The following is a 27,511-nucleotide window of genomic DNA, read 5'->3' on the forward strand; positions in this document are numbered from 1 at the left end:
TTTTGCTGTTACCATTCTTTTAGCCCATGGATGAGATTGTGCAAGTTCTCATCTGCTTCAGTGTGAGTAATGCACTTAGTTAAATCTTCAGTGAATGTGGTTTGAGCTGGTTGAACTTGCATCAAAAGTAGGTTAGAGTTTGCTTGCCGACTGTCCTGAGGGGATGGCAATTTTCAACTAGAGAAGTGGGATCGAGCAGCTGAGGGGTAACAACACACAATCCCATAGGCATATATAGCAAAACTGCATGTCTGGAGCTTCATGTCCATATTATTCCGGAAAGCGGGAGTCTTTGTTAATCCCCTTTTGCCTCAGTTCTGAGCGCTGAATGTTGTAGGTCAGAAGTGGTGTCTTTCTGAAGAAATCTAAAGAGAGAATACTTATGCTGCGTGTGTTCTCTATGTATGCACAAACGTCTGTACGTACCTGGCTCTGGCCAATAGTGTTTTTTCCCCTTTTACCAATCTATGCACTTACCCTTAGATTTGGAAAGAAAGGAATCAAACAGCATTGATATCTTTATTTAAAAAAGAGCCTGTCCCCAGTTGCATCTCCAGCAGACTGCTGTACAACAAGGGGAGCATTGATAGATAATCAGCAGGCGTCTTTTCCTGTGTCTTTTGGAGCTCTCTGCTCCAGGTACGTTTTGTGATGGAGCTGTATGAAGGAAATTTATCTCTCCTTATTCAGAAGCAAAGAGTGTTAGCATATGTTTTCTAATCTGGGGAGTGAAGGTTGCATCCAAAATGTTCTTCTTGAATTGCATCGCTCAGGTACCACCGTCTCATACAATATGCTACGTGTTCTACTGATTATTTTGTATTATTTTCAGAGAATGGTAAAATGCTGTTTTCACTGAAAATCCAATGTATAGTGAAATGCCTGTTTCTGTCTGGTTGTAGGCCAATTTTTTAGGTCCCTTTTATTCAAGGATTAGAGAACTGTGGTTAGATATTTATGGTAGGTGAGACCAGTTTACTGGATATGAGGAAGCACTATTTCCAAAGCATAATTCATAAGAAAAAGGCAGGTGGCTCTGAATTAAATTAATTTACATTGTGCATTGTTCTTCATTTACAGAGTTTAAGGAATTTTCTGTAGACTGGATGGTAACATCCAAATAATGTCATTTTTGGTCTACTGTTCTGTAGGTGGGTAATTTTGTCTTTAATTACTCGGTTATTATGAAATGCCATGTCTGTCTTGTCTGCAGAAGGGCATCAGCTATCTAGCTCAATGGCTTTAATTACAGCACCTCAGTGTAAATACTTCTTTTGGGATTGGTTGTTTCTTATACACTCTCTAAATCCATAAAAAATACTGTGTCCTGATTGCTGTATTGTTTGACACCTATTCAACTGCAATGGTTGGCAATCATAAACTGATGTTCTTGCAGAAGGGTGGTAAAATTGTTGTTAGCCTCCAGGAACCCTGTACTTAAAGCCTGCATTCTTCTCATGATTTTTATTAACTGTCTTGGCTTTTACTTCTCTGGGATCCCTCTGCATAAGTTATTTCTCTTAGCTGTAGCTTGGTACTCTTTAGAAAGTTACTTCTGCACATGTTCTTTCACTGTTGTCGTATTTCCTTATCTGGTGGGACAGCCAGCCAGCTTCTGTAATTCGACATAGGTCTTGCCCTTGAAGTATATCTGTCAGCTACCTTCTGTGGAAGTTGTTGATATCCCCATTATGTTGCTAAACAGTGCTGGTCTTACTGGTCAGTTTTAAGTCCCACATCTAGCCGTGCCGTTCTGCATGGTATTTTGATAAATTGTGCAGGAGGGAATAGTGTTGCATGGTTTCTTTCGTGATTGTTCCTGTACCGCTTAAAATAGTTCAGAAGCAGGTAGGCTCACTATTTCATATATGCTTTCTTATACATATAGTCCCAAAGTCTGTAGTCTTTATTCTGGATTTTGATTTACTGTCTTTGCTTGAAAGAAATGCGTTGTCTTGTTTTCGTCTCTGTTAAAGTACACATTTGGGACCAAGGGCCCAGGGTTTGGAAGCTTTCTGAGTTAGGAAGTATTTAAGGTTTTCTACCTAAATCAGTGTACAAGTGCACATTCAGTGGATACAGTGTGTTGTAGAACAGGATAGTTACTCTCTCTAGCTAGAATAGCGGTTTTAGACTAATTACCTGAATTCTGAGTTGCATTTACCCGTTTACCCAGCTTGTTTAAATGGGGTACATGACATGCTTTCAACGTGCTTTCCACTTGATTATCCAGTAGTTCTTCCTCCAAATCCATTTCACTGCAGCGTCAGCTGGACTGTGATCTACAGCTGACTGAAGATGATGAACAGTGATCGCACTCACATTCTGCTTACAGCTTAATTTGCTTTATTTATATTCTTTACTATGTATTTGGTAAATATATTGATATAGTGTAGAAATATTATTGTAGTGATAGGATAAGCCAGTATAATACATTGTATTTTGAATAATATTATACTTTGCTATAGCAAAGACAGCGAGCCTTTTTAGGTGAAATTAATGATAGTGTAGTCTCTTAATTTCTGTGGCAGTTGGTCTGCTTACTAGTGGGATAAATATGTCCTAGTACTCATAAAAGCACTGTCATAAGTATACATTATTTCTCATTTAAAAATAAACAGAAAACTTCTACTATTGAAAACTGACATTTTTGGTTTTGCAGTGGTTGACGCAGCAATTTTATTTGGCCAAGCACTGAACTGAAGACTCGGAAATCGAGAGATCCCTACAGTTTTGTTAATTATAGCCCCTGAGACATTGCTGTAGACCGATTGCGCGCCAGTCAGATTTGATGCTGCTGTGCACTATCTTACTGTTCTTTGAACTGGGGTGACCCTTTAAAAGGTTTCGGAAAGCTCTTAGGAGCACATCAGAATTTAAAAGTGTAATGACAATCTTATGCCTTGTCTGTGCAAGGCCAAGCATTTTCAACTCTTTTACGTATTATAGGGTTAGGTTACCATTGGCACATTTTCACTCTTACTTGTCAGAAACTTGCATGGTAGTGAACACCCTTAAAATCTTGAGTAGTGATAATGATGTCCTGTTTTCAAAGCAGGTTAATTTCTTCTGTATTTTTAATGCTACAGTTTTGCTGGTCACCTGGATATTGTTAAATATCTGAAATCACAAGGCGCTTCTTGGAAAGCCAGAGATCTGGGAGACTGTACAGCTTTGCATTAGGCTGTAGATGGAGGACGCTGTGATGTTGCTGAAAGGATGATGAATGATGCCTGTAAGGTAGGTGCTTTATCTATACGTTTCACTGAGAAGACACCATTGTCCTAAATCTAAAGAGGTCGATCTTTCAGACTCACGCCAGTCCGGCGTTGGCAGATTTTGGAAGCCTTTGGGCGAAGGAGCCTTGCTGCTGAGTGGAAACTTCTTTGCCTGAAAGGATGATGGCAGGGACGTAGGTTCCCAAGACTAAAGAACTGTAAAACTGAATGAAGAATTAGGGTGCATTTGTGCTGACAAATACGAATGTGATACGAGCAAATAGAGTACCCTCTCAGACATTAGGATGGTGGTGCTTTCCCTGGAGTCTTTTTGTTATTGGACCTCTCCTTTTTAGCTGTATTTCATTAATTAGAAATAATAATTCCTCAATAGGGAACAAGGAATAAGGAAAATTCTGTTATTAGTAGGGGATAGAGGATATGATAGGGAACCTTCCTTGCCCAAAATTGAAAGTTTTGTAGCTTTAGTAAAAATACAGCATTTTGTTTTATTTACAGGCTTCCATAAAGATGGAGATGGGCAGGATTGCCTGCTTTTGGTTTCACACCATAGAGAGGCACAACCTTGCATTAGCAAACAAAATTGGACATATTTAGTAATGGCTCAGTAAATATTAGCAAATGGGTGATATAATTTAATCGACATGGTTGCAGTTGATAAGGTGTTCAAAAGCTCTGATTTAAGACTGCTGGGAGGCTAAATGAAAAGTTGAAGATTCAGAGATAGGGACTGATGGATATAATGTTATTCTAATTGAGAATAGTAGAGAATGTAAAGCACTGAGAAATTAAATTGATGACCTGTAAAACAAGCCTAGATTGAGAAAAATCAGATTGATAGAGGCTCCATCAGGAGTGCAGACAGAGCAAGGGGCAGGAGAAAAGAGGATAAGTGTTGGAGAAGCTTAAATTTTACCGAACGGTTGTCTTAAGGTGGTCAGGATAATATGGATTTAATAAGTGTTACTAAAAACTTGTACACTGTGTGATGGAGTTTAAGCCTGTATTCTGTTTATAGAGTATAGGGTTTTGGGAAACCTCTGTTGGTTCCTCTGGGAATATGGGAACTCTGTGCTGGCAGCTTCTGGGGTGCAGGAGAAATGCTGTCGAGGGTGTTTAGGGGAGGGTAGGAGGATGTAAGCTATCAAATGGAGAGCCAGCCTAGGTGGCATAGTCCCAGGTCTGCAGAGTGGCATGGAGGAGAACACTTTCATTAATTACCAGGTATCACCTGCCTGATAGCCTAGGCTATCACTTGTTTATCAGAGTTTCTGTCTTCATAGTTTTAATGCTGCTGGATATTTGTTCTAACAGTAAGTTAATGGTTAAGGCACCTAAAACTATGTATATTCTGTTACTTAATGAATTTGTAGTGCGGTACAGTACAACATGATTTTCATGCTTATGGTCTGATACTTTTAGATGAGGAGAAAAGGAAAGTTTCTTACCAGGAACCGCAGTTCTTTGAGGTGCGTTGCCAATGGACATATTCTGCTGTGAGTGAATATGTCTTGAGGGCTAGAGTTTGGAAAACTTTTTGTTTAGTAGCAGCTGCTAAGAAGCATTAGCCTTGTCTTTTTCCATGCTCTGCTTCCAGAGTATAAAGGGCAGTAATATTTTTTTGTTCCTCAAAAGCCAAGAGACTTTGGAGAGAAAGGGCAAGGTGCAAGTTAGCACATCTCCAAGAACTGTACTGCGCTGGTAAGTAACCTTTCTTCTTTAAGCTTTTGCCCCTTTGCTTGTTGTACTGTGGTTGACTTCAGACCACCACTGGAGATGAGTATCGATCGGAAAACCACCAAAGTCAGCACCTTCTCTGGAACTTCCATGGAGCCATAATATTTGTTAATGTTGCATCTTTGTGCCCTCAGTGCTAGGAGTAGGCACATTCTGTATGGAAGGCATTGAAATTGTTTGATATCTGATGAAATGAGCTCTGTTCACCACTGATAGAACCGCTGAACCGGTTTTGTGCTCATATTAATGCACTCCAAGGCTCCAGTGACTGAACTGTTACTCAGGACAGAAATTCTCATGACTCGATTTTCCACTCTGGCTACTTCATAGACATCTATAGAAAGTTTGGTCTTTATTCTTTATGTCTAGGGCTTGTAGCTATTCCCATTCTCAGGGAGTCAGATGGTGAATTTCTTTACTTGGATGAGATTCTAATAGCACTAACTGAGCCCTCAAGGACACCTTATTCATATAAAAAACAATATAAAAGGATCAGCAATTAGAACTTGGACTCAGGGTTCAGGCCAAAGTACTGTCTTTGAAAGAAAAAAGTTTTTTGCACAGATGAAGGTCAGTCATTATCACTGGCTGAAGTGGTGAAAAAAAGAACTGATTAAGGTTAAGTTAAAGTTCCAGTAGCAATCAGACCTCTCTCTGGAAGAAGTATTTTAGTTTTAGGGTTTTTTCAGCTTCAGAAACTTCAGTACATTCTAGATGGGGGAGATAAACAGTGAGTGCTGAAATAGCGTTTAGGTGCAGCTTGAAGAAACAACATCTCAAGCCACGTTAATAGTCCAGAAGAGTCGAAGCTGTCAGAGAAGATAAATCTCAAATGTGAGCATACTGCAAGTGTAATTCACCTATTCCAATCAATCCATTCATTTATCTTTCCTGTTATTTATGCTAGTGTTTCTGGAGTTTACTAGGATACATTTAAGTTGCAAAGCTTCATGACAGAAGTTAGAAACAAAGAAAAAAAAAAGACTCCTTAAAGATGCTTGTATAGGATATTCCTCTGTAATCACCTTCAGGTTTGAGATTTGCCTGAATGGCTGAAAAAATGGTCTGGCAAGAGAACCGTGCCACAGCAAAACCTGCGTTGCTGCACTAGGCTGACCCTGTGGATTTAGCCCAGTAGTAAATCTGGGATCTGGCTTTATACTGTGGCCTGGCATGGGAAATGAGCTACACGCACAGTGTGCTTCGAGGGGACCTGGGGCTCTGCTCACTTACAGAAATACTAAGTGTGCCCATCTGAGCCAGGCACAGTGCTGTCACAGGAGTGACTTGAATCGATGTGCCTTGGAAAAACAAAGTTCATGCTCGAAAGACAGGCCTGGCTGCAGTAAGAAGGAAAGAAGCAGCTCATTTATCTAGAGGATTTACATAAAATCGGCCAGGGGAGCCATAAGTCTGTCAAAAAGACAGCAGAGCTCGAAGAGGATACAACAAAAAGGAGGACTGAATGACAGGAAAAGACCCAAAATTGATTAAGAGGGAAGAAGCGAAGAAAGGGAACTCTGGATGGGGAAGGACGAAGAATGGACCGAACTGCCTTGAAGAGAACTGAGCTGCCTGGGCATGGTCCTTAGTGCCCTTGGGGCGGCACGGGAGGGACACTGCACTTGGACGCTTAGCGCAAGTATTACGGGGATGCTACAGTGCGCCCACCCGCAGGAGATGGGTAGGGGTCCCTGTGCCCAAAAGTGGAAATGCAAGCTTCAGACCACTGCGTCATTATTAAAGCTTTTTTCATGTCGTTTGCCATTTGGAAGTTACGTCATATTGACTGTTTGAGAATATTGGAATTTTGTGTAATCTCTCGTCTAGTAAATCCTGAGGATTTTTCTGTCTTTGGAGCATGTATTTTTCTTTAATTTAGGCTAATAATTTAAGATTGTTGGTTGAAAATAATTCAAGGGAAGTAGTAGTCCAAAATTTATACAAAATACATTTTTAGGGAAAAGATTTGTTCACGAATCACTGAATGGACATGTTCTTGATACCCATGCTAGTGACAAACAAGGAGGAGTTTGGTTAGTTTTTGCAGCTGTTCTTGACCTGTGTTTTTATACAGATTTGTACGTCTCGTGCAGCCTGCTTGAGCATTGCCTAGGAATTCTTTCAGACCATCTGTTTGATGCAGTTTCCAAGTTACGAGGGTTTAGTTACTACCAAAATAAAATTAATGATCTCTGTACTAATCTAATGCTTCTGCATTGCATCCTTGCGTGGGCTCTAAGTAGCAACCGTGATATTGAAGAGCTTTGGTGCTTTATGCTTTGTTATGACCTTAGTGCCTGACTTCAGTGTCAGTCACCATCACCCTGTATTAGATTGGTATAAAACACATATCAATCTGATACCTTTAAAATAAAATTTAGCGTTGTTGCTTCAGTGTGTGCTCCTCTTAGGGCTCTGGGTGAAAGTTCCCAGGGCCGCAGCTGCAACAGCTATCTTTTGTAATTCTTTTCACAGATGCTTGAGGAACCTGGGAAAGGATCTCGTTTCTAATGTGTCCGGTTCTGCAAAATGCTGAATGTTATGCTGCTCCTTCAATAATACGCAGTTACGGACCTCACGTATGCAGCATATAATTGACGATGACATTTGATTAATTTTTTAAAAATATGGTCTCTTAATCTGATCTGGGGTTAGATCAACATTGTGAACAGATTTATTACCTTCAGGTTTAGTAAGTACTGGTCTTTCTGTAACAGGTAAACGTTAAAGGTAAATGCTTAGAATGGGCACCACTGATGAGAGTTTCTGCAGTAGATGGAAAGAAGGATGTAGCATCTTTTAATAAGAGCTGAAGCAGATGTGAATATTAAAGGAGATGTGGATATTAAAGATGGCAAGACACCTTCGATGGTATTTCTGAAATGACGTATTCCTTTCTGAGAGATTATGAAGGAAGAAAAAGAGACCCTGTGAAGAGACCCCCCCAGTGACACGTGAAATACAGAGAGACTTAACAGATCCACGTTCATGTCTAACAGGATGAGTTTTCAGATTCTCTTACACCTTGGAAATGTGTTTGAAATTTTGTTTGGCAATATACAGATCATAATTATAACAATATTAAGTTTTCAGCTCAGCTATTGAGAACATCCCTATGAATGTTAAACTGAGAAACAGTCCTTTGCATCATGTCTATTACAACCAGATGTCTCTGATGCCTAATGCCTGTTAAATCCATGTATTATTTTTGAGCCCGGATACAGCCTCAGAGTCGCTACGCAGAGTCCTCTGCGGTCATCTGAAATCCCAGTGAAGTCTGCGAGACTTCATATGTGCCGAGGACTGTATGGTAGCAGATGGCACCAGGTGATGCACGCTATCAATGCGTGTTGACATCTGGCAGTAACAATCACGTAACTCTCTTAAAATGTTCTTTATTAAACTTACAGGTGGCGATATTAAAGAATCCTGAAGAACTTGTTCCGTTGTTGCTGGAGAAGGGAGCACACGCTACTGTTAAAAATGAGGTCGCTAAAGTAAACGAAGTTTCCCCCTTCTTTTATTTTTTAACTGTTCAGTTGAATATGCTGCTGTTTTTGTCTTTCATTATGGTAAAGAACTGGAAAGAGCTAGAAGTTTTCACAGGCAGGTATGAATAGTTTCTGTATCTTGATTTCCCGGGTTTGGGTTTATTTTTTAAACATATTTGCTTCTCCATTTTTTTGATTTTTGTTTGTTTGTTTAGAGCTTGGTTAATTTGTTAGAAGACAAGAAGAAAAAGCTATGAGAAAAACTGCTATTTTCCTACCTTGCAACTCAGAGATGGGTAATTCAAATAAATGAAAGGGAGTGTTTTTGCACCAGGAAAGTGGCAGTATGAAGACTGGCCCTCCAGTTAAGCACTGTAACTTGCCTTTTTTTACCTGTAGCGTTCAGTTTTCCAGGTACTTGGCATTCATTAAAATGTGGAGCTCAGCTGCTTTTTCAGTAGTCCTTCTGTTTTTAAGCATATCTGTAGGTTTACAATCATTGTTTCCTTACATTGAAAACAAAACCCTTTTGCATCTAGAGTTAGTTGTAAAGGAAAATATTCACATACACAAACATGCTTTTTGATATTCCCCTGAGAATATTGTAAATCCTCTTTACGCTTCTGGAAATGAAATGCTGGAAATTTTTTTCTCCTCTAATGCTTCCCTCCATTCTTCAAGACCTTTCTGTCTTCATGACTGTCCCGCTAGTAAACAAAATTAGCAATTCTTACTGAAGCTTGTTAATATTCCTCTTTAAATTTTCCAAGGCGATGTGTCTTTGCCTCAGATCATGAGTACAGTGCTTGTGCAGCACATTTAGCTTCTGTTCTAGGAATAAAGAATACATTTAAGCTTGTCAGGCAACTACGAACCTGATGTATCTTTGTTAAAAAAAAAAAATATATATATATATATATATATATATATATATATATACACACATATATATATATATACACATATATATATATATACACACACACATATATATATATATATATATATATATATATATATATAATGAGCTTTTGGCTTTCAATTATTTGCAACCTTAATAGTAGAATAATCTGATATAATTAACCTGGGGCCTTTTCAGACAAAAATTCCCTACAGTCCCGTCTGACAGTGACACTGGTTGGGAGGTAAAAATGACTTGTCACCATTGAATTCAAATGAACAAAGCTATTCTTCCTTTTAAAGATGTGAAATCATTATTTTAGCATTTGACCTAGCCTGGCATTAAATAGTATCTGGATTTACTTAAAATTATTGCATTATTGTATGTAGGGTATTAACGTACTCAGAAGTGGGTAGCTGAACTAAGCTTTAACTAGAGGAAGTTATATTTTTAAATCAACATAGTTTGAGTAACAGGCCATGTCTGTTGCACAGTAAGATAGAAAGGCTGATTAAGTGTTGCAGATAGATGAGGAATAGTTGTGTTTTTATTCAAACTGCAGATGGTAATACCTTGCAGAAGAGACTAGGGCACTCTTAAGCTTGGGGAATGGAGTTTATAAATTATATATAAGTTAACTCATATAAAGCACAACTGTACGTTTCATGGTCTTTTGCATACTATAGCATGAAAATGTGTAGACTACCATTTATAATCATTTTTATTTAATGCATTGTAATTCTTCCCTGTCAGTAAAATGAAATTTATAGTGCTCTCAGGTGTATTCTTTTGCTTTGAAATGATCATACTACCAGGTACCTAAGGAATAATTTGTAAAAACTTCTGAGGTGATTATATGCTAAAACACAGTTACTTCCAAGAATAAGTAATTTTTATTTTGTGGTAAAGTCTAGTCAAAGTTTCTTATCTTTCAGGATAATGAAAAATCCAGTGTGGCTTTCTTTTTACTTTTTGTTTATTATGTTTTTCCAAAAGATGCCAATATTACCAGTCCTTGATGCATCTTTGTTTCAAGCTGTGATGAACGCAGGCTGCCAGAGTAACAGATAAGTTTGTAGAAACAATTTTTTGAAACTTAAGAATTGAGCGCAGATTAAATACAAGTGGAAAAAAATTCCAGAAGTTACTTGAACACTTTGCAAGAAAAAAAATTGCTCAGATTGTCTCAGAAATATTTTACCTTACCGAAGAATATAGTCAAATCTCCCTGTGATACTACTTTGCTATCTGCTTTTTGTGTATAGATAACTTTAGAAAATGTGCGAGAGGGGAAAAAACACCATATTTCCAAGATTGCTTTCGTATGTTCCTTTTTTTTTCCAGATCATTTTTGTAGCAGAAAATATGTCTATTCCTTCTACGTCAAGGTAGTATCTGCAGTGAAATTAATATCCTGGTATTCTGTTAACTCAATATTTCAAAATCAGAGGAAGCCACAGCAAATTGTGGAACTGAGTTTTCTATGTATTATCTTTTATATGATGTGGACTTCAAAATACAGCTGTTTTGGAAGTTTTCATGGATACTGAGACAGGGAGCAGGGGCTGCAGTTTGACACGGGACAGTGATCCAAGAGCAGGAAAGAGAGATGAAATAGGTGAGGAGAATGAGAGCGTGGTTAGGAATCGGGAGAGGTGGGCAAAAAGGACGGGACGGGGTCAAGGAGACAGGGAGAGTCTGGCTGAATGAAATACAGTGAAAGTGCTGCCTTTCTGAGGTTCTGCTGCTGGCTGAAAGTATTTGGGACACTGATACATAAATGTGTGTTTTGTCCTCTGTCTACTGATGTTTCCAGAAGACCATCTATTGCTACTGCCTATTACCAAAAAGGGTGGAAAAGGAAAGAGTCAGGCATGCCATCAGATGTGATTTTTGTCATTATCATCAACATCAAGTATCAAAGTCAAGTACTGAAACATTTAAAAATTTAGAATTAAAGTATCTTTTTTTTAATTTTTCCTCAAAATAAAACTTTAGCTAATATATTATATTATCATGTACTTATTTTTCCCCACAGGGTCATTTATACATAAATAATTCAAAATAGCAGTAGTGACATGTATACATTGCTTATATTTTCTACAGTGAAAAGGGACTGCAGATAATGATTCCTCTGCAGATACAAAGTTTCCAAAACCTACGGGGCAGAGGGTCGGAAACTTTCTAAAATTGCTGGAATGCTCACACATAGCTGAAATGCAGAAAATGCAAGGCCATTTTATGCTATATACTTAAAATCTTGACGAGTGGCCTGTCTAGTCTACTTGCCCAAAGCCAGGTCTGGCCCATGGTAAACAGGTAAGTTACTTCTGCGGTATTAAATTTCTGCTCTGTAATCACCGGAGCAAAGACTGCTGTATTAGACATTCTGCATTTTAATGGTAGTCACTTTTTATTGTGTCTCTACTACGTGCTCTTTTGATGCTTACCTCTGTCTGTGTTTCCAGTTTGCAGAATAGCCAATGCATCTACTAGCTTTTTTTTTTCTTTTGAATGGGGTGTTTTTCCTGGTTTCACTGAGCTTTTTTTATTATTTAGCAAATTCTCTCCTTTTTCCATATTATGTAACAGAAGGAAAATTTTAAACATGTTCTGGGAATATCTGCATACGTAAACAGCAGTGACATAGCAATGAAACGTACATACAAGGAAAAATGCATTCTATTCCATAGTATTTTTTTATTTCATATGTGTATTTAGAGCAATGAGAACTTGCACAAAGAAAGATGCCCTTATCTCTTAGCATGATATATTTTGAGGAAATGCTTGCATTTTATTAACAATTTGGGTAATTAATAGGCAAAACCAAATATAATTAAGAACATATTTATTGAGAGATAGTACTTAACAATAAGCAGATTGTTCAGCTATTGAATTACGAGACTGTGTTCACGTGAAGCACCTTTGAATGGAAGATTCTGTAAGAAATGCATACATAAGTAAAAACCTCTTATGTTGGTAAAACCTGTTACATAGCAAAGATTGAAAAGTTAGCAAGTTGAAGTTTAAGTATTATAAATGAATGGTTCATAAAAATAGTATGTTGGTTTATATGACTCGTCTGTGTTCATACTGAGCCAAGCAGTCTGTAGTGACATCTTAAACAGTTAAAATTACTTACCACAGCTACATCTTTTTTTTTTTTTTTTTAACAACAGCATTTTTTCCACATGAAAATATGCTTTGTATTTTTAGATATGCTGCTTTAACGCGTTTCTAAAATATTTCTGTTCCTTCTCTTAGTTTGATTGTGTACAGTCATGGGTCTCTTCTTCATGTTTTATTTAAAAAATACATAAAATTTTGCTTACGCTGATGCACCTCTTGTGCACAGGTGACTTTATTTTGGAAAGATGCGTAGTCATAGGTATGTTAAAGGATATAAATTCAGATATGTAAAAGTAGGACATGTAATAAAGAGATAAAAATTCATTTTTCTTTTGTACAGACACACACTACCTGCATACTGCTTTCCTTTCAAAGCCCCATAAGCAACCATTGTGCAAATGAGTAAACCTAAAGCCAGAACACCATCTGATTTGTAAAAAGAAAAGCAAGAGAGGGGAATGGAAGAGAAATGTTTATCTTTGTCATCATGATGCTGTTGGGGATTCTACCTCTGCACTAACTGAATTTCAAGCTTTTAAAACTCTTATTTCTATATGCTCCAATTTGTTAATGCTTCGCTCTCATTTAACAGTGTTTTGTAAAAATGGATGCTAGTGTATGGGGGCAGCTTTGTCTTTTGGCAACGTGTAGTATAGTTATCTGGAAGGATGGTCTGTGCGTAGAATGAGTTTTAGCATTACTGAGTTTATAAAATTATGTTGCAGAGAATGAACAAAATTATGTTGCAGAGAATGAATGGAATTGAGTTGCAATTTATAGTTAAATTAAAAATAAAGTACTATAATTAGAAGTTAGTAAAAGAGAATATTACATACGCAAATGATCAGAAGAAATCAGAATTGAAACTAAAAAAAGAAATATGTATCTGTTGAATATTTTGAGCCTTTGAAAAGGGACACCATGAACTTAAAAAATGTTGCTGCTCTCTGATAACTGACAGCTATTGAAAAAAAAATCTGGGAAAACAAAAAACAGAGATTTGATGGGGGAGAAGGAAGGTAAACATGCCATTTGCCTTTTATTTTGCCTATTTATTCATTTCTCATTATGGTGACTTGTAATTACTGTTCTATTGATTAGCATAATAGCATTTTTATGCACTGCTTTAGGGAGCATGTTATGTCCTTTCTTTGCCTCTGAAAGGGGGACTTATCTAGATCAGGAACTGCATTGTCTCATGTTGAGTAGGCAGGAGGCTGAGATGTGTGTGTGGAAGGAGAAGACAGCAAGCGCCGTCAGCATGTTCAGTGACATTCTGTTCAGAAGATCTCTCTCAAGAAGAGAAATGGAACTCCAGAAAAGATTAAGTATTATTTAAAGGCTGATGCATCTTAATTGCTAAAGGTAATTTAAAAGTTAAAAAGTTTATTGAGCATAGAGGTAGATGTACATGTTACGACAGCCCTTAAAGCCTGTGTTGACAGCACTTATTTGATACCACAGGTACGTACAATGAGCAGCTACCATAGAGTAGCAAATGTTGAAATTTCACATCCTGATGTATCCCGTGGGAATTTGCTTAGACTGTCTTTAAAAATGTAAAACCATTCATCTGGTTTTCAGAACGGAATTTTGCCTGAAATCTGCATGTCTAATCACTAATTTTACATATATATTAAAAAAAACACAACTGACACCACCATCTACTACTCCCATTCCGGGGAAAAATTTGAACTAAAAATGAAAGAACTAGTTGATGGAGTTTTTTAAATCTGCAAAAGCTACAGATTTTTTCTGCCTGTAGAATTTTGCATCTGAGTATGTATAAATAAATTTGCATATATGCTAATTGCAAGGATTCCAGATTATATGACTGTGCTATACATCATACCTCCTCCTCAGTTTTGCTTTAAAAATAAAATTCGGCTTGTGTGTCAGTAACTACCATCTGTTCGTTTCAAGTCATAGTAGTCATTTCTCAGGATGTTTTCAGTTTGTTTTTTGTTTCAGGTAAGGAATTAGGATTTTTTTCAAAAGGTATAAAAATCTCTAGCTTTATCCATGTATAACATAAGCTAGGAACTCCATTAGATAATATATACACATAATCTCACACTCGTAACTATGAAACTACCTTCCAAGTCATTGCATACATATGCTTCAGCTGTTTAATTTAGAAAAGCGTTAATAGTTAATAAATTTGACATATACTTTTCTGCTTATTGAGCGGGTTTTAGTAGTTAGTTCACAGCTTGGTTAAACATGTTTTTCAGATCTTTCTCTGGGGAGAGAGAAGACTCGTTAGAGACAGTAAAAGGGTATTTTGTTAATGATGCCGTGTTGCCTCAGGGCTTCTGCTGGTCAGCCGGAGAAGCCCCAGCCGCTCACTCCTCATCCTTTGAAGAACGGCTGAGCTTTGCCCTTCGCTAGCAATGGCAGGTAAGACACTGCTGGGCAGCCCGTGTTGATGCTTGTGCGCTTCAAAAGCTCAGGCATGTACTAATTGCAGCTACAGGGCTCTTCGAGGGATACAAGCCACTTAATAAGACCATCTAGGCAGTTTAATCTAAAAATTCCACTGTGGCTGGGATGGAGGACACTTAGTGATGTCCCCTGTATCAATCACTCTTTTGCTGTCTTCCTCCATACGTGAAAAATTATTTGTGTCTCTTTGGTGTTTCTTCTTCTGGGGGAAGGGAGTGGAGAACAGGCCCTGGTCCGTATGTCCAGCGGGTGTTCAGCATCACCTGAGAAGCTTTCCAGCTTTTGTGTGCTCAGTTCCCAGAATGGCTGGTCTGTGGACCGTTCTGGATTAAATATGGGTTAGATGGCTCCTTGTAATTTTAGGGAATAGGGTTCAGTGCCGTATATGGGTATTTCTGTATAATAAAATAGGTTTCATGCCCCAGCTTTCTAATTATTAATTGCCCTAATATACTTGTGCTAAGTCTTACCTAAGTTTAACCTCAGTAAATTTAATGGCACTAGCTTTAGATGCAAACAGATATGAAAAACTTTCTCATCAACTAATTTCACACTCATACTACTTACAATTTCACCTTGCGATTTAAGAATCTCTTACAAGTGTTTTCAGAAATATGTGGATACAGCATAATTATTTGGCATTTTAAAAATGGCCTGTTCAAACAAAAGAAATGAGATCATTCACTTCTGCTGTGTAGTGAGATGCCCCCCCCCCCCCAATTTTAGATACAAAGCTACTGCTGGCAGAAGTTAAAATGTTTTAAATGCAAATATCTCACATACCTAAAAAGCATCATCTGAATGTTCTCATATCACCTGGAAATTTTGTTTTCAACTACACTGCCAAGCCTAGGATGAATTAACATCCTGCTATTGTAGTAATTCTCCATATAGTACAAAATGCACTGGTGTTTTCTATTATGGTTGCTTTGTGAAGCAAATTTTAATTTTATTTTGCTATTAAATAACAAACTATACTATGGTTTATTTTGGTTTATTGACTTTATCCATAAACATGACTGCTATATTTCTAGGAAAACTAAATACAATTACACTTACTGAAATGAGATCCAAGTTTCTATCAATGCTTTTATTTTTGCTTAAAGAAAAAAACTACAAACAACTAGGAAACTAACCTATGCAAGGTAATAGTTCCTGATCCCTCTATTTTAATTGATATTTGAAAATTGCTTTTATTACAGCATATATGAAACAACTTTATTCAGCAGTGCTACTGAGAAGGTACAGAAGAGACGAGATATAATGTGTATAGTAAAGAGAGATGGAGATTTTTTTTCTGCGTCCTAGAATATCCATGTACTAAAGTATGTACTTTGATTTGAAAAGTATGAAACCCAGAACAATATTTGAGAAGTTAAATACAAAACAGTAGTAAATATGCAAAATACAGTTGACAAGCAGAGCAATGAGGCAAAAGAAATACTAGTTGCTTTTTAAAGTGTAATTCTTTGTAATGCTTGGCTTTCCCCCTTCTCCTAGGTGTAATGTCATGTAGTCTAAACAGTACAGCTAGACAACATAGTGAGATGCTACAACCTTACGTAGTATAGATTGATTTTAATTACCAATGCATCAAAAAATGTAATGACACTGGAAGGCCTGATATCTGCATTAATATGTACTAACCATACTGTGTTCAAGGAAAATGAGGTTACAAAATAGTTTTATGATATACAGTACTTCTTCAGTAAGAGAACTTGTCAAAAATCAATACATCCTCTTTTAGCACAGATTTCTCGACAGTTTCAAACAGTAACATGAGAATTGAAACTACAGTATAGCTGCTAACGGCGAGTGTCACTCTGGTTAATACACATGCTATACATCTGTGCAGATATCGGGCATTTCACGGTGTTCCAGAAAAGATGTTTTACCCTGATGTACTTATTAAAAAGTTTGTTATAAACCATTGAGATGGAGTTGTTTATACATTTGATTTATCCATGAGTATCAGTACTCCATAAAGAATAGATCAAAACTAAACACTCTACATAGGACCAATAAAGCAGAATTATTCAAGTTCACTAAAATATTACAAAAAAAGGCTTCCTTCTTAGGAAAACTCAGCTATGGTAAAAATATCTACTACAGTGCACTGCACTGTAATAAATATTCAACATAAATTAATAATTTACAAGTACCTGAGCAAGTATACAGAGCACCATAGCACAGCACAGCACCAAAGGCAGTAGCTCAGAATTCTTAAAAATTATGCTGTTTTAAACATTAAAAATTCTAAGTAATGTCATAAAAATGAACTCCAGCTGGAGTTTAAAGATAGTGCAAACTTCTGTCTTCACTTTTTTAAAATAAAGGTGTCAGGTTTTCGAGTCATTTCACATCAGCAGTGTTGCTGGACCTGGGTACCTGTGGGGGATGTTTAGGAGCAGGTCTGTTGGAAAGAAAGAAAATACCAAGTTGTTATTTAAGGTCAAGTGATAGCAACAGACTGCTTTTGCTACTCTCACACATGCCAGTTCCTGTGTTAACTGCTGCCTGGCCAGCAGAATAAGAGAGCTCAATGTTTCAGGTGTTGCTCTTTAAACTCTTCAGTTTGACAGGTGTTCATGAGTTTTGCAGCCCTTCAAAAATGCTACTTAATCTTGTAAAGTAGCAGTCAGGTTCAAGCAATATAGGTAGCCAGCTTGAATGGTATTGCTTTTAGGATATCTTATTCAAGTGTATAGAATTCATAGTGAGGAACTTGATCAGAGCTCACCCTTGTGGTCTTTTTACTAGAAATATTAAGAAACTAACTCGATTCTTGTTTTAATTTTTCTGAGAAGTGCCTCAGAAGTGGAATCCCTGTGGCTTAAAATACTCCTCCTATCTTCCTTGGAGCTCATTTTTTATTCATAGGAAACTGAACACCATTGGGTAAGAAAATAAGAATGACTTCAAAATCTTTGGTTTTTAAAGAAATTAGAATCCCTGTGTAAACAACAGGTAACAGTATTGCAGCTGGGCCAGTAGCAAAGTCAGAAATTTTAGATAAACAGAGAAATGCATGAAAATTGTAGGAGGAACTCTTCAAAGATATTTGTTTGCAGAGTAATTGGAAAATGGCGTGGCTCAATAATTAGATTCTTATTGTACCATTGGTATTGTCCTGGGAAAATCAATTTAAAAGTCTCAGCACATCCAATACCCAGTTAAAAGAAGTGGGGAATGAACTCAGCTACTAAAAAGAGTTGGAAGAAAATCTTTTAAATTGCTATCAGCAATTGCTCAATAAAGAGGCAATCCTATCTTCTTCATAGTACAACAATATTGTACAACATTACTGTATGATATTGTTCAGTCAGCTGGGTATCCAAAGAGGTACTGCAAAAGACCTTGAGATAGGAATATTAGACCTTTTTGTGCTACTGAGAACTGCAGTCTGCACTGTGATCTACAACTAAACTGTTTGTCTCTTACACGTATTTATTTAGGGACTGTATATACTTTAAAAATCATCTTGTCACATAATTTTCATCATATAAAGTATCTGGATTGCACTGACTGACAGCATTTTTGTTTAGTGGCCAAAGTTCATGTTTGTATCAGAAAAGCCACAAATTCTTCAAACAATTCTTGCATTTATGATGGAACAGACTTACTGAAAGTATTTGCTATTACTATTTAAAGGTATTTACATCATTTCCTTAATTCCTTATCCATTTTATTCACTATGCATTCTGATATATACATATATACACAGACACAGACACATATATATTCCTTTTTATATAATGAAGTTTCTGCATTCCTCATCCTTTTATCTTTAGTGATGCTATATTTCTGTGCCATTACCAAATGGATTACTTTCTAATAACACTGAAACATAAAGTAATGGTAAAAATTCTTTATAAGCAATTCCTGTCATTAAAACATTTTTGATTTGGTGAAATAATCCATGTACAGACTTACTGTATACAGGCTTGCATGCATTGTGGAGAGAGTCTGAACCTGTAGATCTGTCTTGATGACACTTTTATAGTCTGCTCCTCCACTGGGGAACAGTTACTTCACTTCAAGATTGACTTTTTAACCACCCCCTTTTGGAAGTGTACAGTTTGTGTTTTCTGCATATTTTGGGTTATGTTTTCAGATGATATAAACTGATGTTCTTCCATTGTGAAGTGTGTGGACAGAAAACTGCTTTTATTGGTGGTTGATATTCAGACAGTCTAATTCTGTAGGTCTCCTGAGTAATTTAGCCTTTTTCTGAAAGAGCTTTGTTTCTCTTGAAAATGGTGCTTATTAACTCCTTTCTTTTGCAAGGAATTGCCTTTATTGAGCAGTTTGTGTAAACATAAAGTCAGTTAGATGCTTAGAGCCAAACTTTTGTATCTACCATAAATTCTCATAGCCCTGTGGAAGTTGGTGCAGTTATGCTGATATACTCTCACTGAGAATCAATCCAATACTGCGTATTTTTAGGAGCAAATAGAAAATGTTTGTTGTGTAGCTCTCAGCAGTAGTTAGAGCCTAATCTCTTTATGTATATGCAATTAGAATAAAGCTCATTATTTTTAATCTGTTTTCCTAAAGACCGAAGGTTTATATAGCCCTACCTGTCTGTCCTTTCCTGTGTGTCAGTTTTGGCTCAGTAGTTGGTTTAAACAAAAATTCATCAAAATTTGACAAAAGGATAGCTAGCTGCCTAATCAATACTGTGCCCCCATAAGCTTCATGAGAGCATGTGGGCTGGGAAAATCAGAGAAACTCTGTGTCTCCACTGTATCATGAGCTCATCCTTTGTTAGGCATCAGAGAATTTGCATCTAATCCAATTTATGACAGAAACTTGAAAACCAAGCTTTGCTTTCACTGGCTGCAGAAGTGTTCAGTACCTGCTGTATGACAACAGCCTGGTAACGTGTCTGTGTAGGTGATGGAGCAGACTTGTATTCTTACTTGAATTCTTAAAATTATTAAGTTTAACGGATGCTGCTTCTTCCAAGAGTATAGCAGATCTGCTCTAAGACATTTTATACCTCTCCTTGAAGAAATTGCTTCAAATCAAACCAAAGATTTTGATTAGCAGAACCAACCTTACTGGAGTAATTTGAGGCAGAGCTTTTGTCTGTCCAGGCGCCGGTGTGCAGGCACTGTTGTAACGGGTTTTGTTCAGAGGATCTGCAGGTAGAGGCTTCCGAGGAGGGTTTGGTTTGTGGGTTTCCTGTTACAGAACATAAGGTCATATTAATCTTTATAACTGACATAACATATTTATCGTAGTAACAACTGAGTTATATGAAAGATAAGTTCAGTGTAGTTGTGGCCAGACACATTTAAAATGAGTAAACCTTAACATATTTTTAATGAACAGATATATCTACATGTTAAAATAAAGGTTTCAGGGTGCATTTTAGGGATGCTGATTCTTTTGATTCTTTATATCGGAAATATTGGGTGCATCTATGTTAGTGTTGATGATTAGCTAGTGGTAAATGAAGGAAAACATAGATTGAATACATAAAATTGTAAAAGAGATTTTATAGAAACCTAGAAATCCTAGAACTGACTTTAAAATGCAAATGTAGATGACCATAGAACCAAACTGCTTGAGTCCAGTTTGAACTGGGAGTATCTGTGGAATATTTTTTTAGAGATGCAGCTGTGCTTTCATTCTGTGGAATTAAATGATTCATTAATAAAGAACAGAAGTCATCTGCTGTCAGGCATGAGCTGATGTCTCTTCTGTGTGGTCCTTGAAACACTGCAAACATAATAAATAAGTTTTACTGATCTTAGAAAAAAGAAGAGAAGAAGGGAGAAAGACATGTCTATTTGTCATCTAATTAAAAAAAGATATTGTTTGCAAAAGGAGCAAGATGCCAGATTTCAAAAGGTATTCTAGAATGAAAACGTTTAGGTAGTAATGATTTTCATTTAACCTGAATTTTAACCAACTACATGGTTGGTTAAAGTCGGATGGTTTGCTGCAGAAAATCAGCTTCTGTATTAAAAATCTTTGTATGGAGACAATTAAGCTGCCTGTCTAACTCACTGCTGGAACAGCTGATCAATTATGCCAACACTGTGGAAAAATTTTCATTATGAAGAACTGGGAGGGATTCAATGCCTTGCTCAAGTCACATAGGCTCTCTGATATATCCAAAAACTTACTTCAGATCTCTCTGCTGTTTGAACTGCATGGTCATGCTTTCTCTAAAAAAAATTTCAGACTAATTTTCTCTTTGCTAACAAGATTATGGCAAACTAGTAGTCAAGTTAACCAAAGAGAAACAAGAAGAGCTTGTTAGTGTAATTTAGCTGAGGATCCCCTGAATGATTTAATCAAACAAGCAGCCCGATGCCTGAATTACTCATGAATGCAGCACAGCTTCTCAGTACTCGCTTGGAGCGTTCCTCTGTTTTCTCATGTCTCACGACCAACGTTTGTTCTTGCAAAAAGGCAGTGCAGCTTGACCATCGGGTGGCATTTTGATACAGGCTTCACTACGTGAGTTGTCTCTGCTCTTCCCCAGCCCCCCTTTTTTTTCTCTCTACAAAGCTTCAGTTCTTCAGCACAGAGAGTTCATGGATGGATTTCTTTGTCCAATTTTATATCAGTAACTTAGTGTTGATTGCATCCAGCCTCGGTATGCGGAGAAGTACTCTTTTCAGTGTTTGCATTAGCTCTTTTTACAAGTGTGCTAGAAAGAAATCATAATACTGAGCTGCCACAAAGACATCAGGTATCTCACGTTCTAATTTGCTTTGTGGGTATGTTTTGAATAAGCACCTCAAAGAAGGTTCTTGCCTGAAATGCATCGGGCAAGGAGGGGTAGCTTCCTCCCTCCAGGGGAGGGATCCATGGGCAGAATCCCTGGTCTGTATAAACTTGCAGTGTTTCGCTGTGCTGATTTATACTGACTGTGAATCTGGCCCTTAAGTATCTTTGGTGAGCACAGCTGAAAGAAGAAAAACTGTCAGTCAAAAGACTGTTAAATATTAAACTTGACAACAGTTTATCTGCTAGCTTTTTTTTTTCCTCTAACTGTTTTACTCACATCTGAAAGGACAATACATCGTAAAATAATAATCCATTCATCGCTGTCTCAACAGCCACTCGAAGGGAAAAGCGGTGTTTTTACAGTGTACAAGGTATGCGGTGCCTTAGCTATCTGGGAACGCGCATGACATTCCTTCTGCCCGGTATCTGCATGTGCTTCACTATTATTTCAGGAGAATATTGGCACAGTCAAAGACTGCAGCCAAGGACTACTCGGAGTCCAGAGGCCAGCAGGTAAGTGGCTTGTGTTTAAATATGCCTCTCAGACCGGAGAAGCAGAAAGAGGCAGACGTGACACTAGGAATGGTGAACGGTTTCAGATCTCTTGTTCAGCGCTGTACTGCAGGACTGAGCATCTGGATGACGTTAAGAGTGTAGCAATGATTTTTAAAGTGCTTTCTATAGATGACCTTGTGAATTTAGTTCCAGGAGATGAGGCAATACTTTAAGCAGTATCCATATAAATTAGACCAAAAATATTCTAAAGGTAATTTACTTCCTCCAAGATTTTTTTTTTTTTGGAGGGGGGGATAGCTAAATTGTGAAGAGAAGTTTTTCTGCCAAAACAATATTTTTTGTGTTCTTACAGTATAAAAAGTAGCTATTTCTCACAATCTTGAATTGACATTATGGACATCATTTCAAAAGCAGCTACTTCTGCTTATTCACTAATGGCAACTCACTAGACTTGATCCCCTGTTTGTCCTGCTTCTGTTTCACACAGCGACTGAAAATTGGAAGTATCAGTATTTTGCTTGATTGTGTAACAGCCACAATTAACTTGAGCTGTTAGGCTGAAAGGCTTTTTGGCCGTTTCAGGTCTGTCACTCTTTGGTGGTGACGGTACTAGAGGTCTGGTATTCTGCTCTCCACTCTACGTGGGATCTGAAGGGGAAGGCATGTAGCAGCATGACTTGCAGCGGTGCAGCAGGCTGCTTTCACATGCAGGGACAGGGCGGGCAGGTACAGCTGTACCGTCAGAATGAAAAATGGAAACGTGTTCTTGAAAAGCCTTTTCTTCGTCTGCCTTCTGCTAGTGGGAGGTGGCATAAGCTGGTGAGTTGCTAGATGAGAAGAATTCTTTCCTTTTTTTTTTTTTCCCCTTGAAGAACCATTTAATTAAGAAACTGAAGAGTAGTTATACTTGAAAATTTTTATCTTGACCAATGTGAAATATGCAAAATGTTGTAAGGACTGCAAGAAAAGAAACAGTGAAACCATTGGTGTTAAAGACAAAGGTAACAGCACTAATTTAGATTTCCTATAAAACTGATTTTAGAAAGAATTAATATTTCCTATTCCCCTGAAATGGAAAGTAAATAGCCAGCAAGATGGGAAAGAGAAGAAAGGAAAGCTTAAATAATTTGAATGCAGTTAATAAACTGCCCACATTTAGAAGAGTTGATCTCACCTAAGTGATTCAATGTTCAGACTTAGTCGAAACTAAAACTTGGTCAAAACTCTGCTGTCGCAATATTTATGCACACTGTCATGGCAGCTCAGCACTGTCTCACCCCTTTTTGTTTCTTTGTCTTTTCACAGCCACCTTTCAAAGCATTGCGTTTCAGCAATGTTCATCATAGTCACATCCTCCTAGAAATCACTGGGACAGTGCGACAGTCACAAGATCACTGCATGAAGGTGGCACTGCCCTGAGACATCCTGCCTATACGGAGAGCCAGTCAGTCACGGCACAGCTATTTGGGTATGGATTTGTAGTATGTGCAAGCACACCAATATGCTACTCATTTAAGACAGCCTGGCAATAATGACATACGCTTATTTATAATCTTGTGTTATATCTAAAATAGCACAATGTCTACAAAACAGAAATAGCTGGATGCCTCACCACTGCTCTTTTGCCAAGACACGGTCATGCTACAAATGCAACCAATAACAAGAAAAGGGAAAATCTAGTATAGACAACTATACAGACAACTGTATCTACACTGAATATCATCTCAAGATGTATCTTATTACAAAAATATGTCCCCAGCTTTATTAACACACTTCCTTCTTAGTCATCATATGCACATAGTCAAACACTAAATGTTAAACAGAAGAAGTGGAGCTACAAGAAAACCAATGGTTACCTGGGCAAACCGAAGGGAAGGGGTAGCTGGCAAGGGCCTTTCGGGCACAGTCAGATGACATGGCAGCTGGGGAAGGGGTGGTAGGACTCGCTGTGGAGTTTTTAATTGTGGTAAATCCTGTGTCTTCACAGGGTTACTAATGTCAACGATCTGATAGGGCAGCAATCTTCTTGGCCCGTCTCTCTGTAAAAAGAGCACGACCCCCAAACAACAGTTAAAAATTTCAAGAGAGAATGTAAACATTATTGCTTTAAAACATATGCTTTTTCACTTCCTTTCTCTTCTGCTCTGCTTTAATCTACTTTCAACACTTCCTCTGTGAAGACAGAGGCAATTAACAGCTTGCAGAGTCCTATTCAAGCACTAATCTGTCACTGTTTAGCTGCAGTATTCTCCTGCGAGCTGGCTGGCTGTATCGCAAGGCTGAACTATTTCTTTTGTGTGTGCGACATCTCCACCTATCTAAAACTTGGAAACCACAAAGGCATTTTGAATCCGACATCTCCCATTTTACAAATTTGCAGTTCTACTTGATATTGCTATCATGTAATAATTGTATTATAATGAAAAGTACTTCAGTGACACTGAAAATATGCAATGGGCTCTTTTTTATCTTATTTAGGGACTTACCTTTTGCACGTTTGTATTTTGTGGCTTCATGATCAGATTTTTACTGAGAGATGTGGAATGAACATGATTAGGCTCAGATGAATTGGCAGGTCTTGCTGGCCTCACAGACCTGCAATACAGTATATATACTGTATATCAATAAATATTTATTGACCACAACACGCTGCTTTATAATATTGTTTTAAATAGTAACCTCTTTTCAGAATGAGATTTTGCAAGGGCTTTCTGACTTTTTGTAGTAAACAAGGAAAGTAAAAATTGTCTAGCACTCTGCCAGAATAAAAATAAATATTGATTTTTTTGAAACCACTAGTCTGTTAAATTAGCTTTTGCAATCTGTGGAAATGCAGCTTTGTAACACCCAAGAGACTAGTCTAATGAATCTAACATTTAAACAATAATGACCTCAAATATGGAAATTTCAGTTCACTCAGCTGAGTTTAGATAAAAGGCCATGCCACGTAATGAAACTATTTCAAGCAAATGAAATAAAGGCAATACTTCCTTTACTTTTTCATTTCTTATCACAAAAGAAGAGAGATACGTAGTCAAAAAGTGCATTATTTACTGAAAAATCAGTAAAGTTAAACTAAAACAGAAAACCACTGCTGATAAAATTCAGTGGCTCCTTTCATTAAGGCTGGCTCTTCGTAACTCATCATATCCGCACCACTCCGTGACACAGGCACAAGATGAGAGGTGCCACGTTTACAGCTATTTTCTACTAATCTGCATTAGAATATAATTAAGGAAAATGATCATACCTTAGTTTCTCTATTGTTGTCTTTTTACTTGTAAACAGCAATCTCATGAAAGTCTTCCTTTTCAGGTACATGATTGACCCAGCAAAAATAAGGCACAGAATCGTTATCAACACTCCTATGGTTAAACTCTTATTATCTGAAACAAAACACATTTAGTTACCTGAAATGTGTTGTGTATATGGAGCAGGACATTGCTGTCCTGCCTGGGTTTCTAACTGCAACACAAGTAAAGTGAACAAACCATGTATTAAAAGACTAATAAACTAGTATTTCTTTAGCATGATGCTTGAATTTTAGTCTTTTTTTTTAAAAGTCATTTCCTTAATAGTGGGAGAAATTGGTTAAAATATAAATATGATCAGATAGCCCCAGTCTGCTTCTGCTTTTTAACTGTCCTTACAAGTAAAATAGCGTAAGGGTGGAAAAGCGGTAACAACAATATTCAGAACAAGTACTGAAACATCCTGGGTCTGAGGCTCTGCGTTGGTATCGGGCAGCCTTGTCTGCTGCAGCTCCCTGGCCGCAGCAGCAGCGTGGCAGCCTGGTCCTGGCCGCGGAGAGGTCTCCAGCGAGCGGGCGTTAAGCGTTTAAACTTTGTAAGCCTAAATCGAGTGAGATGAATCTGAGGAGGCTCGCCAGCTGTGTCTGGACCCAGACACGAACATGTGTGTGTACTCTGTACCCTGCCTCGAGCTCCTGCCTAGACCGTCCGTTGCGAAGGGGCCCTGCGCTGCCTGCCTCAGCCAGACCCACCACGGGGGCACCCGCAGCCGTGCCGTTACTTTTAGTAGAAGCACATTGCTGGGACCTAACGGAGACACAACAAAAATGTGAGCCCTGACTATGAGGCCTGCAGCGGAAAGAAAGCCTTATTTTTAGAAAGAGGGAAGCAGCAGCTCTGATACTCATGGATATGTGATGTGATCACTGCCTGGAGCCGAGGATGTTATGTTTCTTCAGGACCTAAAAAATGCACGCATCCACAGTAGGAGGTACATCTTTAATCTTTGCTCTGGTAACCTATCATCACTGTCTCGGTCTTATCCTGATTGAATTTCAGCCAACTGGCTCTCATCTGTTGGCCGAAGCTCAGGCAGATGCTGGTGCACGCGGGCGGCAACGTTGAGTGGAAAAACTACATTCAGCGCTGGATGGCCCTGGAAAGTCTGAGCTTTGTAGCTCACAGTATCGCGGAATAGTAACTCCCTCACCACTCCTAAATGATTAATAAAGTTATTTAACTAAGATTATGCCATTGAAATTAATTTATCTTTACCTAACAATCAAATATTTAAGTCTTCTCAATTAGAAAAATGTAGAGTGTCAAACACATGGGCTTACTGGAAGTCAGCTGGGTAAAACCAGTTACACTAAATACTAATGTGACCATGTGCCGTGTTTGACTAAGATGAATGTATTTTATTGAGCTAATCCTTCCGCAGTTTCATGTGCAGAATAGAGAAATAGTTTTCTGTAACATTGGAGTGTTAGCTTCCAAAATGCAAAATGCACAAATTATCATTATGTTTGTCTCTTCCAGTTGGAGTTGTCTATGCGGCACATTCTAATGATATACTTTGCAGCTCCTAGCTGCTTGGATACAAGGTAAACTGAGAAAGGATTATAATGCTTTAGAGCAAATCTTAAAAGAAAACATTTATCACATAAGTACTCACACTTGTTCAGTTTCTGAGCACAGTTCCTTGCTATCTTACCAGCTGGTAGCTATTTAAAAAAGAGCTTTCAGCAGTGAAATCGTAATGCGAAGTGTCATCGTGGAAATGACTGTGAGGCAGTAAGTTCGGCATTGCAATTCACTGTAGGATCTAGCATGCAGGGTATACAATCCATTTTGTTTTTAAATAGCATTATTAGTATGAAAAGAGTTAGATCATTTCCCAGCAAATTTTGTTATACATGCAAACATAAGTAAACTCTTGGTCCTGTCAGTTGCTCAGGCATAAATCAGAAATAATTCCATGAAAGTCACTAAAGTTACAGTACTCTGGAGGAAAAACCGGCACGTAATGATTATCAGATTCTATGACTTTGC

General features: G+C 37.8%; 1 protein-coding gene, 1 long non-coding RNA gene and 1 other non-coding gene across 4 annotated transcripts in view; 2 read left to right on the plus strand and 1 right to left on the minus strand.

The window, feature by feature from the left end:
* Positions 1 to 9,337, plus strand: part of LOC112992672 (uncharacterized) — a 33,843-nt gene extending 24,506 nt beyond the window's left edge. The window contains exons 7-10 of the transcript XR_010389800.1: positions 1,081 to 1,151; positions 3,090 to 3,240; positions 4,875 to 4,940; positions 7,455 to 9,337. This is a non-coding gene — a transcript (uncharacterized LOC112992672). The remainder of the gene's footprint in view (positions 1 to 1,080; positions 1,152 to 3,089; positions 3,241 to 4,874; positions 4,941 to 7,454) is intronic.
* A 2,787-nt stretch (positions 9,338 to 12,124) lies between these two features.
* ADAM12 (ADAM metallopeptidase domain 12) overlaps positions 12,125 to 27,511 on the minus strand; it is a 193,275-nt gene continuing 177,888 nt past the window's right edge. Inside the window, exons 19-23 of one of the 2 annotated variants that reach the window (XM_064514372.1) lie at positions 25,459 to 25,594; positions 24,695 to 24,803; positions 24,065 to 24,247; positions 20,010 to 20,132; positions 12,125 to 17,358 (exon numbers count right to left, since the gene is read on the minus strand). In XM_064514372.1, the coding sequence (XP_064370442.1) occupies positions 17,347 to 17,358; positions 20,010 to 20,132; positions 24,065 to 24,247; positions 24,695 to 24,803; positions 25,459 to 25,594 (563 nt within the window). In that variant the 3' untranslated portion in view covers positions 12,125 to 17,346. Of the gene's footprint in view, positions 17,359 to 20,004; positions 20,133 to 24,064; positions 24,248 to 24,694; positions 24,804 to 25,458; positions 25,595 to 27,511 lie in introns of both variants that reach the window. The other variant, XM_064514371.1, reaches the window with a different exon arrangement.
* Positions 20,129 to 25,741, plus strand: LOC135328764 (uncharacterized). The gene is made up of 2 exons (XR_010389801.1): positions 20,129 to 23,676; positions 25,524 to 25,741. It is a non-coding gene; the product is annotated as an uncharacterized LOC135328764 (long non-coding RNA).

The sequence above is a fragment of the Dromaius novaehollandiae genome, chromosome 6, assembly GCF_036370855.1.
Source record: "Dromaius novaehollandiae isolate bDroNov1 chromosome 6, bDroNov1.hap1, whole genome shotgun sequence".
Taxonomy (NCBI): domain Eukaryota; kingdom Metazoa; phylum Chordata; class Aves; order Casuariiformes; family Dromaiidae; genus Dromaius; species Dromaius novaehollandiae.